Source organism: Sturnira hondurensis, unplaced genomic scaffold (assembly GCF_014824575.4).
Source record: "Sturnira hondurensis isolate 20B ecotype Veracruz unplaced genomic scaffold, ASM1482457v3 Scaffold0024805, whole genome shotgun sequence".
In the NCBI taxonomy this organism is placed as follows: Eukaryota; Metazoa; Chordata; class Mammalia; order Chiroptera; family Phyllostomidae; genus Sturnira; species Sturnira hondurensis.
The window spans coordinates 5,269,015-5,281,621 of NW_028097436.1; the positions used below are offsets into that span (position 1 = coordinate 5,269,015).

At 38.5% G+C, this 12,607-nt stretch overlaps 1 protein-coding gene across 2 annotated transcripts in view; it reads right to left on the bottom strand.

The window, feature by feature from the left end:
* Positions 1-12,607, bottom strand: part of DIAPH3 (diaphanous related formin 3) — a 475,029-nt gene that overhangs the window by 421,850 nt on the left and 40,572 nt on the right. For both annotated transcript variants that reach the window (XM_037038667.1, XM_037038668.1), the window contains one exon: positions 4,511-4,678. In XM_037038667.1, coding sequence (XP_036894562.1) covers positions 4,511-4,678 — 168 coding nt within the window. The remainder of the gene's footprint in view (positions 1-4,510; positions 4,679-12,607) is intronic.

A 12,607-nucleotide genomic window follows, 5' to 3' on the forward strand; every position in this document is an offset into this window, starting at 1 on the left:
ATCAGGTAGAAGGGACTCTGCAGATGCAATTAAGGTTACAAACTTTAAAATCCCCAGGGAAATTGGTTTGGATTATCTAGATAATCCCAATCTAATACATGAGTCCTTAAAAGTAAAGGACTTTCTCCAGATGTAGGTAGCAAAAGATGCCACAGATGGGGAAGCCACAGATTCTAAGCGTGAGGTGGATTTGATGTCTCTGAGATATGGGGGCCCACATGAAGCCTAGGAATGAGCCTCTGGAAGCTAAGATAGCCCCCAGATGACAGTCAGCAAGGAACTAGGTTCTGCCAATACAAACTTGGAAGAAGATTCTTCCCAAAGCCTCACCAGTAAGAAAGAGCACAAGCATTAGACACTGATTTTAACCTTGTAAAACCTGGAGAAACAACGTGAGTCAACCTGGACTGTGACCTGCAGAACTGTGATACACGATGTTGGTGTTGTTTTAAGTCACCAAATCAGCAACAGTAATTTATTACAGCAGTAATAAAAAATAAAACACTCCAGGGCACCAATGCCTGATTGTAAAACCATGGGTATTTATTATTATTATAGCAACTGTATTCTTTTTTTTAATATTTTTATTTATTTATCTATCTTTAGAGGGGAAGGGAAGGAGGGAAGGAGAGAAGTATCAATGTATGGTTGTGTCTGGTGAGTCCTCTGCTGGGAACTGGCCTGCAACCCAGGCATGTGCCCTGACTGGGAATCGAACTGCGATCGTGTGGTTCACAAGCCCACGTTCAATCCACTGAGCTATGCCAGCCAGGGCAGCAACTGTATTCTTGTTCCTCCTCCCCTCACCTCCAATCTAATCCCAGAGGAGACATTCAGTCTAGAGAGTAGAGAAGAGTAATGTGGAGAAACAGAGAATGGGCCAAAGTCCTCACTCCCCCAAAACAGAGCCTACTGGAGACGCCAAGGGGAACAGGCTTGAAAGGGGGAAAAAGAGGAAGTTTGGGGGATGAAAGTTAAGTTATTTATATTAAACTAAGGTTTTTTTGTTATCCGAAAGTGAACAGAAAGCTCTGGGACCTGCCTGGAATTTCATCCAGGGACAGGAAAGGAGCTGAGGAGCTGGTTGAAGAGGCAACAGGTGGCATACCCAGTCACTTTCGACTTGTACCTACGACGTTCACCTGGTTCAAAAACCAGTTACATGTATCTACAGTGAGTTCAAGAGTAACTAGTGAAATCTGACTTCCAGAAATCAAAGTTTTATACATAATAATGTCCTCACAACTATTTCACATAAGTAGATCCACAGAGAAACCAGTATGGGCTTTCAGGTAAAAGTTCTGCTTTCACAAAAAGACAAGTGGGGAAAAAAAGCCCTTAAGAAGTGTAACTACGAATTCTTCACCACTTTAAAAGCACATTGAAACTCTTATCCAGAGACCAAGCAAATCAATTTCCTAAATAAGTGAATTGAGTACCAACGCTGAAGTACTACAGTGTACTTCACATTCATTAAATAATCAAGTTACCACACTGTCTTTCAAAGGATTGTCTTGAGGAGGAAAAAGAGGTTCTTCAAAACAAAGTTTTTACTTCACGTAAAAATTACTTAAATGCCTTTGATAATGTTAAATAAGAATCATGTATTTTATTTTTTTAAATATTTTATTCATTTATCTTTAGAGGGGAAGGGAAGGAGAGAGGAAGAGAAACATCAATGTACAGTTGCTTCTCGTGCATCCCCTGCTGGGAACTGGCCCCTGCCGGGAACTGGCCTGCAACCCAGGAATGTGCCCTGACTGGGAATCGAACCATGATTGTCTGATTCACAGGCCCACGCTCAATCCACTGAGCTACACCAGCCAGGGCTTAAATAAGAATCATTTAAAAAGTGGCACAACGCCAAAACAAAGCCTCTAGATACAAATTTTAAATGGTATAAGCCTCTGTAGGTGCAAATGCTGAAAGATCAAAATGGCAAATTACTAAATGTTGCCTCCTCAAAAGAATTTTTATTAATATACCACTAGTAGGTACAAGCCAAAAATCAAACCAAACCTAAATCTTGCATCCTCCACAGAAAAAGAAACAGCTTTAAATTTCTCAAAAATGTGGTGCCCTGAAAAACCTGGAAACTGTTACTGATTCGCATTTACAAAAAGAGAAAGACCCTGCTCGTGTTCAGAATCATCAGCAGATCTTCCCGGTAATGCCTGTGATACGATGAAGGAATCGTAAAGGAAGGGAAAGGAAAGAACCTAGTCCTCATTTTTTAAAACAACTTCATTGTGACAAACTCATTTATTAGCAAATTGGGCAGCCCTGAAAAAGCAACAATTTCATATTCTGCTTAGTAAAGTGAATTTGATCGCCAAAGATCTTCTGCCAACAGGAAGTCCTATTTAAGGTTTAACAAGTGATCTGGCCCAGTTATTAAATATGTATTCTGTAAACACTTCAGAAATGCCAATATCCATCTGCCCTGTCCACACTGTTAAAATTGATACTCTCAGCCAGGAGAAGGGTAAGACTAACATAAAAACACTTCCAAAGCAATCACGTTCAGAACCAAATACCATAAACTACATTCACTACTTTCAAGGCATTCGTTTTAATGGCTTGTGGTGATAAAACGAACCTCCGTAATTGATATCTAATATCAATAGCCTACTCGCTCTACTTACTCAGATGGCACCAGCAACTATGATCAAAAAAAAAAAAAAAGTATTTATTTTAACAAGGCAGTCACAATGGGACCACAAAAGTCCCATTCCAGCACCTCACAGGTAATTCAGGTGAGCGGCTGCACGTCTGTTGCACGGATGAGGGGAAGGAAAGGGCACTGGGTTATCCTGGGTCCTCCAAGGTAGCACCGTGGAGAGAGGCCTTTACACAGCCTTATTGAGAGCGGCGAGGGTTAGCAAATAAAGGGGAAAAGGTTAATTTTGTTGTTGTTGTTCTAGGCTGAAATTATAGCAATTCATAATGGCAAGGGGTTAATAAAGAAGTATATGTGTATGGTTAATTAAAATCAAAGTCAGCACTTCATCAAGAACTGACATAAGAGATCAGAAGTTCCCAAACATAAGGTTCATGCAAAACAATACTAATAAAATATATGTTCAATAATGAAAAGTTGGGAATCACGAACAGTAATTAAGAATCACGAACAGTAATTAAGAATCCCATGAAGGCACACACCGGGCATTCTTTCCTTCTGGGGTCTTCTGAAGGGCCATGTGCAACACTGAACTCAAACACTTGCGGATGAAAAGAAAATAAGGCAGCATAACAGCAAACACCTGCAGATTCCAGCTGACCAATGAAGAGTCCAGCTATTAACTTTTTCTTGAATTCCAAGAACATCTTATACCCTAACCTAAACAGGTGAATGCAATAATCCTCCAAAACTAAATAAGGCTATCAAAACCAATAAGTACAAAACCAATTTGTACATTAGATAGACATGTGCAAAATAAATGATGATGCTGAAATAATATACAACTCCTCAGAACAGCATATAAAATCCTTTCATAATCTGTCCCAAATAGTCATCCCAGTCTATTTTATCCAACCCCTCATTTTCCCCGCCACATGAACTATTTGAAACCCAGCTCTGTCTTTACTGCTTCCTCATCTCAGGAGAACGCTCTTCCCTTTGCTCTCCAAATTCTGTCCTAAGTTAAGACCTGTCTCTAGTCCATCCTCTCTACTAAGTATGCCTAAACTACTTTGATTTCCTTTCCAGCTTGATTTCCCCTGAAGCTAATGAGGTATCACAAAAAATTAAAGTAGTTTGTTCTTATTTTGAATGTATAAATAACTTAATCATTAAACATTACCTTCAGGCATTTTTTACTCTTAATTTTTTCAATTGTTTGTTTTGAATGCTAAGAGATCAGCAACTTGAGGGCAGAAGCTATATATGCAAATAATCTATTTATATAAAATTAGCATTCATTGGTAGTAAGTGGTTTGAATATACTTAACATGTGGGTTATGGGTTAAATTAGTCCAGCCAGCTTGAACGCCAGTGGCTGAGTCTGTCAGAGAATCACCATTCATTTTAGAACCAACCGAAGAAGGCCACAAAGGACACCAGGTTTCTCTCCCAGAAATGGCACATCCCAAAATGAATGAGTTCAAGTCTCTACCAATATAACTACTGCAGGACTATAAGAACTTGGTTATCCTGAGAACCAAGAAGGAAAGAAAACAAGTCAACAAATCAGCACGCTTAACAACGTCATACACAGCAGAGCACTGTGGCCATCTTCCTAAAAATGCATCCGAACCCAAACAGGCCACTTAGATCATCCATTCAAGACAAAAATGTATCATTTGATACTTTAGAGTATCTATGATACAATGTTTTTCTTCACATTCTTTTTTTGTAACTTTAAAGTTTCTATGCCTAAAGTGCCATGTTAAATGATATCAGAAACCACTCTATGGAACATGACAAGTTCCAGATATGTTTCATGTTTCTAAAACATGACCATAAGCTAAGGCTTTAACACCAAACATTTCATAAGAACCTAATTCTTACCATCATCTTTTCAAAAAGCTCTAAGAGTTCATTCTCTGACAGTGGCTTCGGAAGGTTTTCCATCATCTCTGAGGCACAGTCACGGCTGGCAAATGCAGCCTTCAGGTTGGGAAGTGGAGGCCTTTCTTTCTTGCTCCCTGGAATTTTTATGCTGGCAAATCTGTCCAGCTACGAAAGAATAAAAGAGAACACACGTAAATATCTCCTTCTCAACGTGAATAAACAAACAAGGTCGATCACATGATCAATTTGATTTCATCAGGAGGTATTCAGCACCAGAATCTTTAAAATTAAATATATATTTATACTTTTATTTATATGCATATTTACATTTGCGTGTGTTAGAAAAAAGTTTTCAGTAACCATTTCTGTCTAAAAGTGGAAGAGAAATCAGACCAAGTCAAGATTCCTTCTAATCTTAAAATGATAGAATTGAGATTCAGGTGACCTTCAATTTAAAGATGAGCCATCTAAGCGGTTTTACAGAAGTTGCTTAGCTAATTTAGTAGTTGGCAATCGTGCAGTTACTCTGTCCTGAACCCTTTTCACGGTGCACACTACACTCCAGGGAGGTGTGTGAATGGGCGGGGTGGGGCGGGGGTGGAGGAGCAGGGTGTGATTTAGGAACTTTAAGAATTCTACTCCTATCTCCATTACTTATTGACCTGATAAACACATTCCCATCTACTCGGGCTGGTCCGTATTTGCACTTCCTGAACAACTATAGAGGAGGGTAGCTAAAGCCTCAGGAAATAAAGCTGGAGTTTTGTTGTAATGGGATCTCTTCTACAATTAGATCATCAAATAGCTGACAGATATTTGAAATGAACATTAGTTTGGACAGCTAATTATTTGTTCACTTTGATTTTTACATATTCCATTTCTCACAAAGAACCCAGAGTCACATACAATGTTTCAAATGGTAACAATCAAAAAGTCAAAAAGTCTTAAAGCAGTTGCTAACAATAGAAGTATACCTTTAAGCACAATGATTCTGTGAATTTCTCAGCATACCTGTGTATATTAAGATACTTCTATTGCCATAGTATGTATAGTACATAGACCTGTGCTATATTCATTATAGCAGCTACTTGCCACATGTAGCTATTTAAACATAAATTAAAGTCAGTTCCTTAGTTGCACTAGCCATATACCAAGTGCTCAAGGGCCACTAGTAGCTAGAGGCTCCCATATTGCTCAAAGTACATGCAAAACATTTCTATCATCACAGAAAGTTCTATAGACTAGAACAGGTATATAGCGCATTAAAGAAATACGACTCTTCAAATTCTCATCTTGAACAAGTCACTTCACTAATGAAACAGAATGTCTTCAAATAATGATACAAAGATAATAAAGATTATCTTTCAAAATAGGTCTTTAAATGATGATAATGCCCAGGAAAAATGGTGTGTACCACACTCACGCATGGTCCACCTAACATGACGTACTAAACATTTAAGTACAAAGAATATGACCACTTCCAGTGGGATTTGGAAAGTACTCACAAATACCACTGATCTCATCATAACAAAAGAAACACACCATAAAAGCCACAAAATTGGGGTACCTGTTGACTTCAACCTATCAGGGAGCTGAGGTTATGAGAAAATTTACAAGAACTAACTATCAAGAAGTGACAGACTTGATTTAGTCGCCAGTTGGGGTGTGTACCGGAGGCAACTAATTGATGTCTCTCTCCCTCGCTCTTTCCCTGCCTTCCCCCCTCTCTCTAAAAATCAATAAGCATGTCCTCAGTAGAGGCTAAAAGAAAAGTGACAGGTACTCTCATCACTGACAAATAGCCGAAAAAGTAGTTAAAAAAGGTAAAGAAAAACAAATTTTAATGAACTACTGTTGACAGGAACACAGGTACTGGCATGAGAGACTAGAATTCCCAGGAGCCCCCGTCACAAAGGCCCATGAAACCAGTCTGCACCCATCTACAAACTCCTGCCCTGAAGTCTTCACCAGCTCCATGGGGTAGCATGGCAATGGTGGGGAGTGCAGGAAAGCTGAGCAAGATGTTCCCTGGGGCATGAGAGGCACATGAGGAAAATGCAAAGCAGCTGCCCTCCAAAGCCTCTGGCCTAAACCAAATGACCTGAGAGAAATCCCAACACATTGGGGCCTGGAAGAAAGGTATGAGGTCAGACAGAGACTACCTGAAGAAAGATCCAGCGATAGGGCTGAAAGCATAAAGAAAACTCTACCATTACCCTACAAATGGGCACCAGGACATTAAAACACAGATACACCACAGTTTTGCAAGCTAGTGGTTCAGTTGTGAAGTCAAAAAACACATAGCCAGAATCTCATTACTGCTCAGATCCCAAGCCCTCAAAACATGAGGCCAACAATGAGCTGAATAAAACAGAAGCAGCAAGGAAGCCAAACTCAGCTTAACTAGAGATCTCATTGACCCATTCTAGCCACTTGAAAGAAGCTTTTTTGGAAGCAAATATTATTTAACTTCTACTATAATTTTCTTACATGTTCACCATATGATCAAATATTACAAGATGCACAAAGATCAAGAAAATGTGTCCCCTAGTCAAAAGAAGCAGACCCAGACATGGCTTAGATGGTGGAATTACCAGATAGACTTTAAAATAAGTTTTATAAAAATAACAAAGGATATAAAGGATAAAAGATATAATGAAAAGAGTGAACACCATGCATAAGAGATGGGAAATTTCAGCAGCAAGGTCATAAAAACTTTTTAAATGTCTTTTAGAACAAAAAAATGGATCAGAAGTAAAGAATTCATTAGATGGGCTTAACAGAACCTAAACATTGCTGATGAAAGAATGGGCGAACCTAAATACAGATCAAGGAAAGTATGAAAACCACAACAAACAGAAGGAAGAAAAAGAAAAACACAAAATAAAAAAGAAACAAAGAACAGAGCAACCAAGATTTGTGCTAAATACAAAATATTGTAACACAAGTGTAATTGGGGTCCAGAAGCGCAGCAGAGAGTGAGAATAATACAGAAGATATATGTCAGAAGATAACCATTCTATTAAAAAAAACAACAGCTCAGCAAATCCCAAGAAGAATACATACTGCCCACCCCACAAAAAAAAAAAAAAAAACACTCAGGTACCTCCTAGTCAAACTGCTGAAAATTATACACCATTTGCAGCCAGTTACCCTAGTCTCTGGCAGAGGGAGGGCAGAATGGACTAGAGACACTGGAGGAGAGTCCAGGGTTTGTGGCTCAGGGGAGAGAACCGAAGGAACAGCCGGCAGGATAGCTGTGCTGAGTCATTCCCCATACCGCAGGAGCCATCCTCCTCAGGCAGAGCACTCCTCTCCGAATGGCATCAGCCTGAAGGGAAGCAACCACCCCACCCGTGGACCCTAAGCCTGGCTGCTGATTACAGCTTGAAGCTATATCATCAATTAGTTTAACAACTAATGCAGATTTCTGGGAACTCTATAAGACTTCAGCTGATCCTCCCCAGGGCCCAATGCCGATAAAAGGTGGTGACCTTTGTGCACAGACTGGTTCCTCCGGCGCACAAAAAGCTCAGCTGAGGGGGGCCACATGCTGTGGACTGCTGATAGCTCTAACCAGGTTGACTAGGGCCAGTCACAGTGACTGCAGCCAGTCAGCTGCATCTGACAAAGGCCTGAACCACAGTCTTTTTACCTAACATATAGAAACAAATAAAAAGCAGCCAAAATGGGAAAATACAGAAACAGACACCAACAGAAAGAACAAGAGAATTCTCCAGAACAAAAGCTAGAAGATATAGAGACAAGCAATTGTGATGTCTTCAGATACATACAGACTAAAGCAAAGGGTCAGAAAAAGTTATTTCATACAAATGGAAAGGGAAAAAGAAGCTGGGGTAGCAGTACTTATATCTGACAAAATAGACTTTAAAACCAACGTTTAGAGACAAAGAAGGACACTACATAATGATAAAGGGAACAAATCCAACAAGAGGATATGATCCTACTAAAAATTTATGCACCCAACATAGGAGCACCTAAATATGTGAAGCAAATCTTCATGGACATAAATGGGGAGATCAACAGAAATACAGTCATAGTTGGGGATTTAACACATCACTGACTTCAATGGATAGATCTTCTAGGCAGAAAATCAAAACAGAGACAGCAGCCTGAAACAACACACAAGATCAAAAGGACTTAATTGATATCTTCAGAGCATTTGACCCCAAAGCAGCACTAATACTTATCAAGACAACATCGACGCTTTCTAGAATAGAACACATAAGGACACAAAACAAGTCTCAATATACTTGAAAAGATTGGAACCATTATCATGCATCTTCTCTGACCACATTGCTATGAAAATAGTAATCAATCACAAGAACACTAAAAAACACCCAAACGCATGGAAATTAAATAACATATTATTAAACAATGAATGGGTCAACAATGAGATCAAGGAAGAAATCAACGGACACCTTGAAACAAATGAAAATGAGGACACAACAATCCAAAATCTGTGGGACACTGGTAAAGCAATGCTAAGACCAAAATTCATAGCATTACAGGCCTAACTCAAAAAAAAAAAAAAAAAACAAGAAAAAGTTCAAATAAACAATCTAAGTTCACACTTTAAGGAACTTTAAAAGAACAACAAAGCCCAAAGTGAGTAGAAGGAAAGAAATAATAAAGACTAGAGCAGAAATAAAGGAAATACAGTCTAAAAAAAAAAAAAGAAAGAAAGAAACCAAAGATCAATGAATCCAAGAGCTGGTTCTTTGAAAAGATAAAAAAGACAGACAAACCTTTAGCTGGACTCCTCAGGAAAAAGAGAGAGAGGATCCAAATAAATAAAATCAGAAATGAAAGAGGACAAATAATAACTGACACCAAAGAAATACCAAGGATTGTAAGAAAATATTATGAACAACTATATGCCAAAAAAATTGGACAACCTGGACAAAATGGGTAAGTTCCTAGAAAACTATAATTTTCCAAAACTAAATCAGGAAGAATCAGAGAATGTGAATAGACAGATTACACCTAGTAAAATCGAAGCAGTAATCAAAAAACTGCCAACAAACAAAAGCCTTGGACCACATGGCTCCAAGATGAATTTTACCAAACATTCCGAGAAGGACACACACCTCTCCTCAAACTGTTTGATAATTTTCAAGAGGAGGGAAGGATCCCAACCTCATTTTACAAAGCCAGCATCATTCTAATTCCAAAACCAGATAAAGACACTACAAAGAAAAAAAATGATAGGCCAATACCCCTAATGAACATAAATTCTAAAATCCTCAACAAAATATTGGCAAACCGAATAGAGCAATGTATCAAAAACATCAAACACCATGGTCAAGTGGGATTTATTCTGGGAATGCAAGGTTGGTACAACATTGCAAATCAATAAATGTGATTCACCACATAAATGAAATGAAGGATAAAACCACATGATCATAACAATAGATTCAGGAAAAGCATTTGATAAAATCCAACACCCATTTATGATAAAAACTCTCAGCAAAGTGGGATTAGGGGGAACATATCTAAACATAATAAAGGCCATATCTGACAAACCAACTGCAAGCACCATCCTCAAGGAGCATAAACGACAAGTGTTCCCCTTAAGATCGTGAATAAGACAGGGATGTCTGCTTTCAGCTCTTATTCAACGTAGTATTGGAAGTCCTAGCAATAGCAATCAGACAAGAAGAAATAAAAGGCCTCCAAATTGGAAAGGAAGTAAAACTGCCTTTAATTGCAGGTGACATGACACTGCACAGAGAGAACCCTAAACATTCCACCAAGAAACTACTGGAACTGATAAATGACTTCAGCAAAGTAGGAGGATACAAAATTAATATCCAGATATCAGTTGCATTTTTATATGCCAGTAATGAACTAACAGAAAGGGAAATTAAGAAAACAATTCTATTCATAGTTGCTTCAAAAAGAATAAAATACCTGGGAAGAAACCTATCCAAGGAGGTAAAAGACATGTGCTCAGAAGATTATAAAACACTGAGGGAAGAAACTGAAGAAGATACAAAGAAGTTGGAGTACATACCGTGTTCATGGACAGAAAGAATATCACTAAAATGTCCATACTCCCCAAAGCAATCTAGAGTCAACACCATTTCTATCAAGATTCTAATGATGTATTACACAGAACCAAAACAAATATTTCAAAAATACATATGGAACCACAAAAGGTCCCAAGTAGCATCAGCAACCTGAGAAAGAACAAAGTTGGAGGAATCATACTACCTAATATCCAATTATACTATAAGGCCATAGTAATCAAAACAGCATGGTACTGGCACAAAAACAGACACATAGATTAATAGACAGAACAGACAGCCCAGAAATAAACCTACAACTTTACAGTCAATTAATATTTGACAGAGGAAGCAAGGACATATAATGGTCTAAAGATAGTTTATTCAATAAATGGTGTTGGGAAATTGGAAAACACATGCATAAATGAAACTGGACTACCTTCTTATACTACACACAAGAATAAATTCAAAATGACTAAAGACTTAAATGTTAGACCCCAAACCACAAATATTCTAGAAGGAAACATAGTCAGAAAAATAACAGGCATTGCTTATAGCCACATTACTGGACGTATCTCCCCAGGCAAGGAAAACAAAAGAAATAAACAAACAAGAGTACATCAAACTAAAAAATTTTTGCAAAGGAAATCATCAACAAAATAAAAAGACAACCCACAGAATGGGAGAACATATTTGCTGATACATGTGATAAAGGCTTAAGGTTCAAAATTTATAAAGAATTTATAAAATTCGCCCTGGCTGGTGTAGCTCAGTGGATTGAGCACGGGCCTGTGAACCACATGATCGTGGTTCAATTCCCAGTCAGGGCACATGCCTGGGTTGCAGGCCAGTTCCCAGCAGGGGACTCACGAGAAGCAACCATTCATTGATATTTCTCTCCTTCTCTCCTTCCCTTCCCCTCTAAAGATAAATAAATAAAATCTTTGAAAAATAAGAATTTATAAAACTCAACAGCAAAAAAAAAAAAAAAAGAAAAAACAAGGACCTGAACAGACACTTCCCCAAAGAGGACATGCAAATGGCCAATAGACAAATGAAAAGATGCTCAGTGTCACTCATAATCAGAAAAATACAAATTAAAACCACAATGAGATATCATCTCACACCTGTCAGAATGATTGTCATCAATTAATGAACAAACAAGTGCTGGCAAGGATGTGGAGAAAGGGGAATCCTTTTGTACAGTTAGTGGGAATGCAGATTGGTGCAGCCACCGTAGAAAGCAGGATGGAGATACCTCAATAAATTAAAAGTGGATCTGCCTTCAACCCAGCTATCTCACTTCTGAGAATACAACTGAAGGAACATAAAACACTAATTTGAAGGAACATAAGCGCACCTATTTTCATTTCAGTATTAAACTAAATCGCCATGATATAGAAACACCCCAAGTGTCCATCAACAGATTAGTGGATAAAACAACTATGGGAAATTTACAGAGCAGAATACTACTCAGCTATAAAAAAGAACAAAACTTTCCCTGGCTGGTGTGGTTCAGTGGGTTAAGCACCAGCCTGCAAACCAAAGGCACCGGTTCAATTCCCAGTCAGGGCACATGCCTGGGTTGTGGGCCAGGTCTCCAGTAGGGGGAGCTCAAGTGGTAAACACACATTGATGTTTCTCTCCCTCTCTTTTTCCCTCCCTTCCCCTAACTAATTAATTAATTAATTAAATCTTTTTTTTTTTTTAAAGAAAAAAGAAAAGGTTACCCTTAGTGACAGTATGCATGGACCTGGAGAATATCATGCCAAGTGAACTAAGCCAGTCACAGAAAGGCAAATACCATATGATTTCACTAACATGTGGAACCTAATGAACAAACTGAACTAACAAACGAGACAGACTCACAGATGGAGAGTGTGATGACAATGGGTGGAGGGGGACAGGGCTTTGCAGGGTAGTAGGGGGTAGAGGGATAGAGCAAAAAAAAAAAAAGGATCATGGACATGCACAACAGTGTGGTGAGTGCTGGGGGTAGGAGGATGTAAGGGGACTAAATGGTAAGGAAAATAATACAATAAACATTAAATCAAAAAGTAATAAT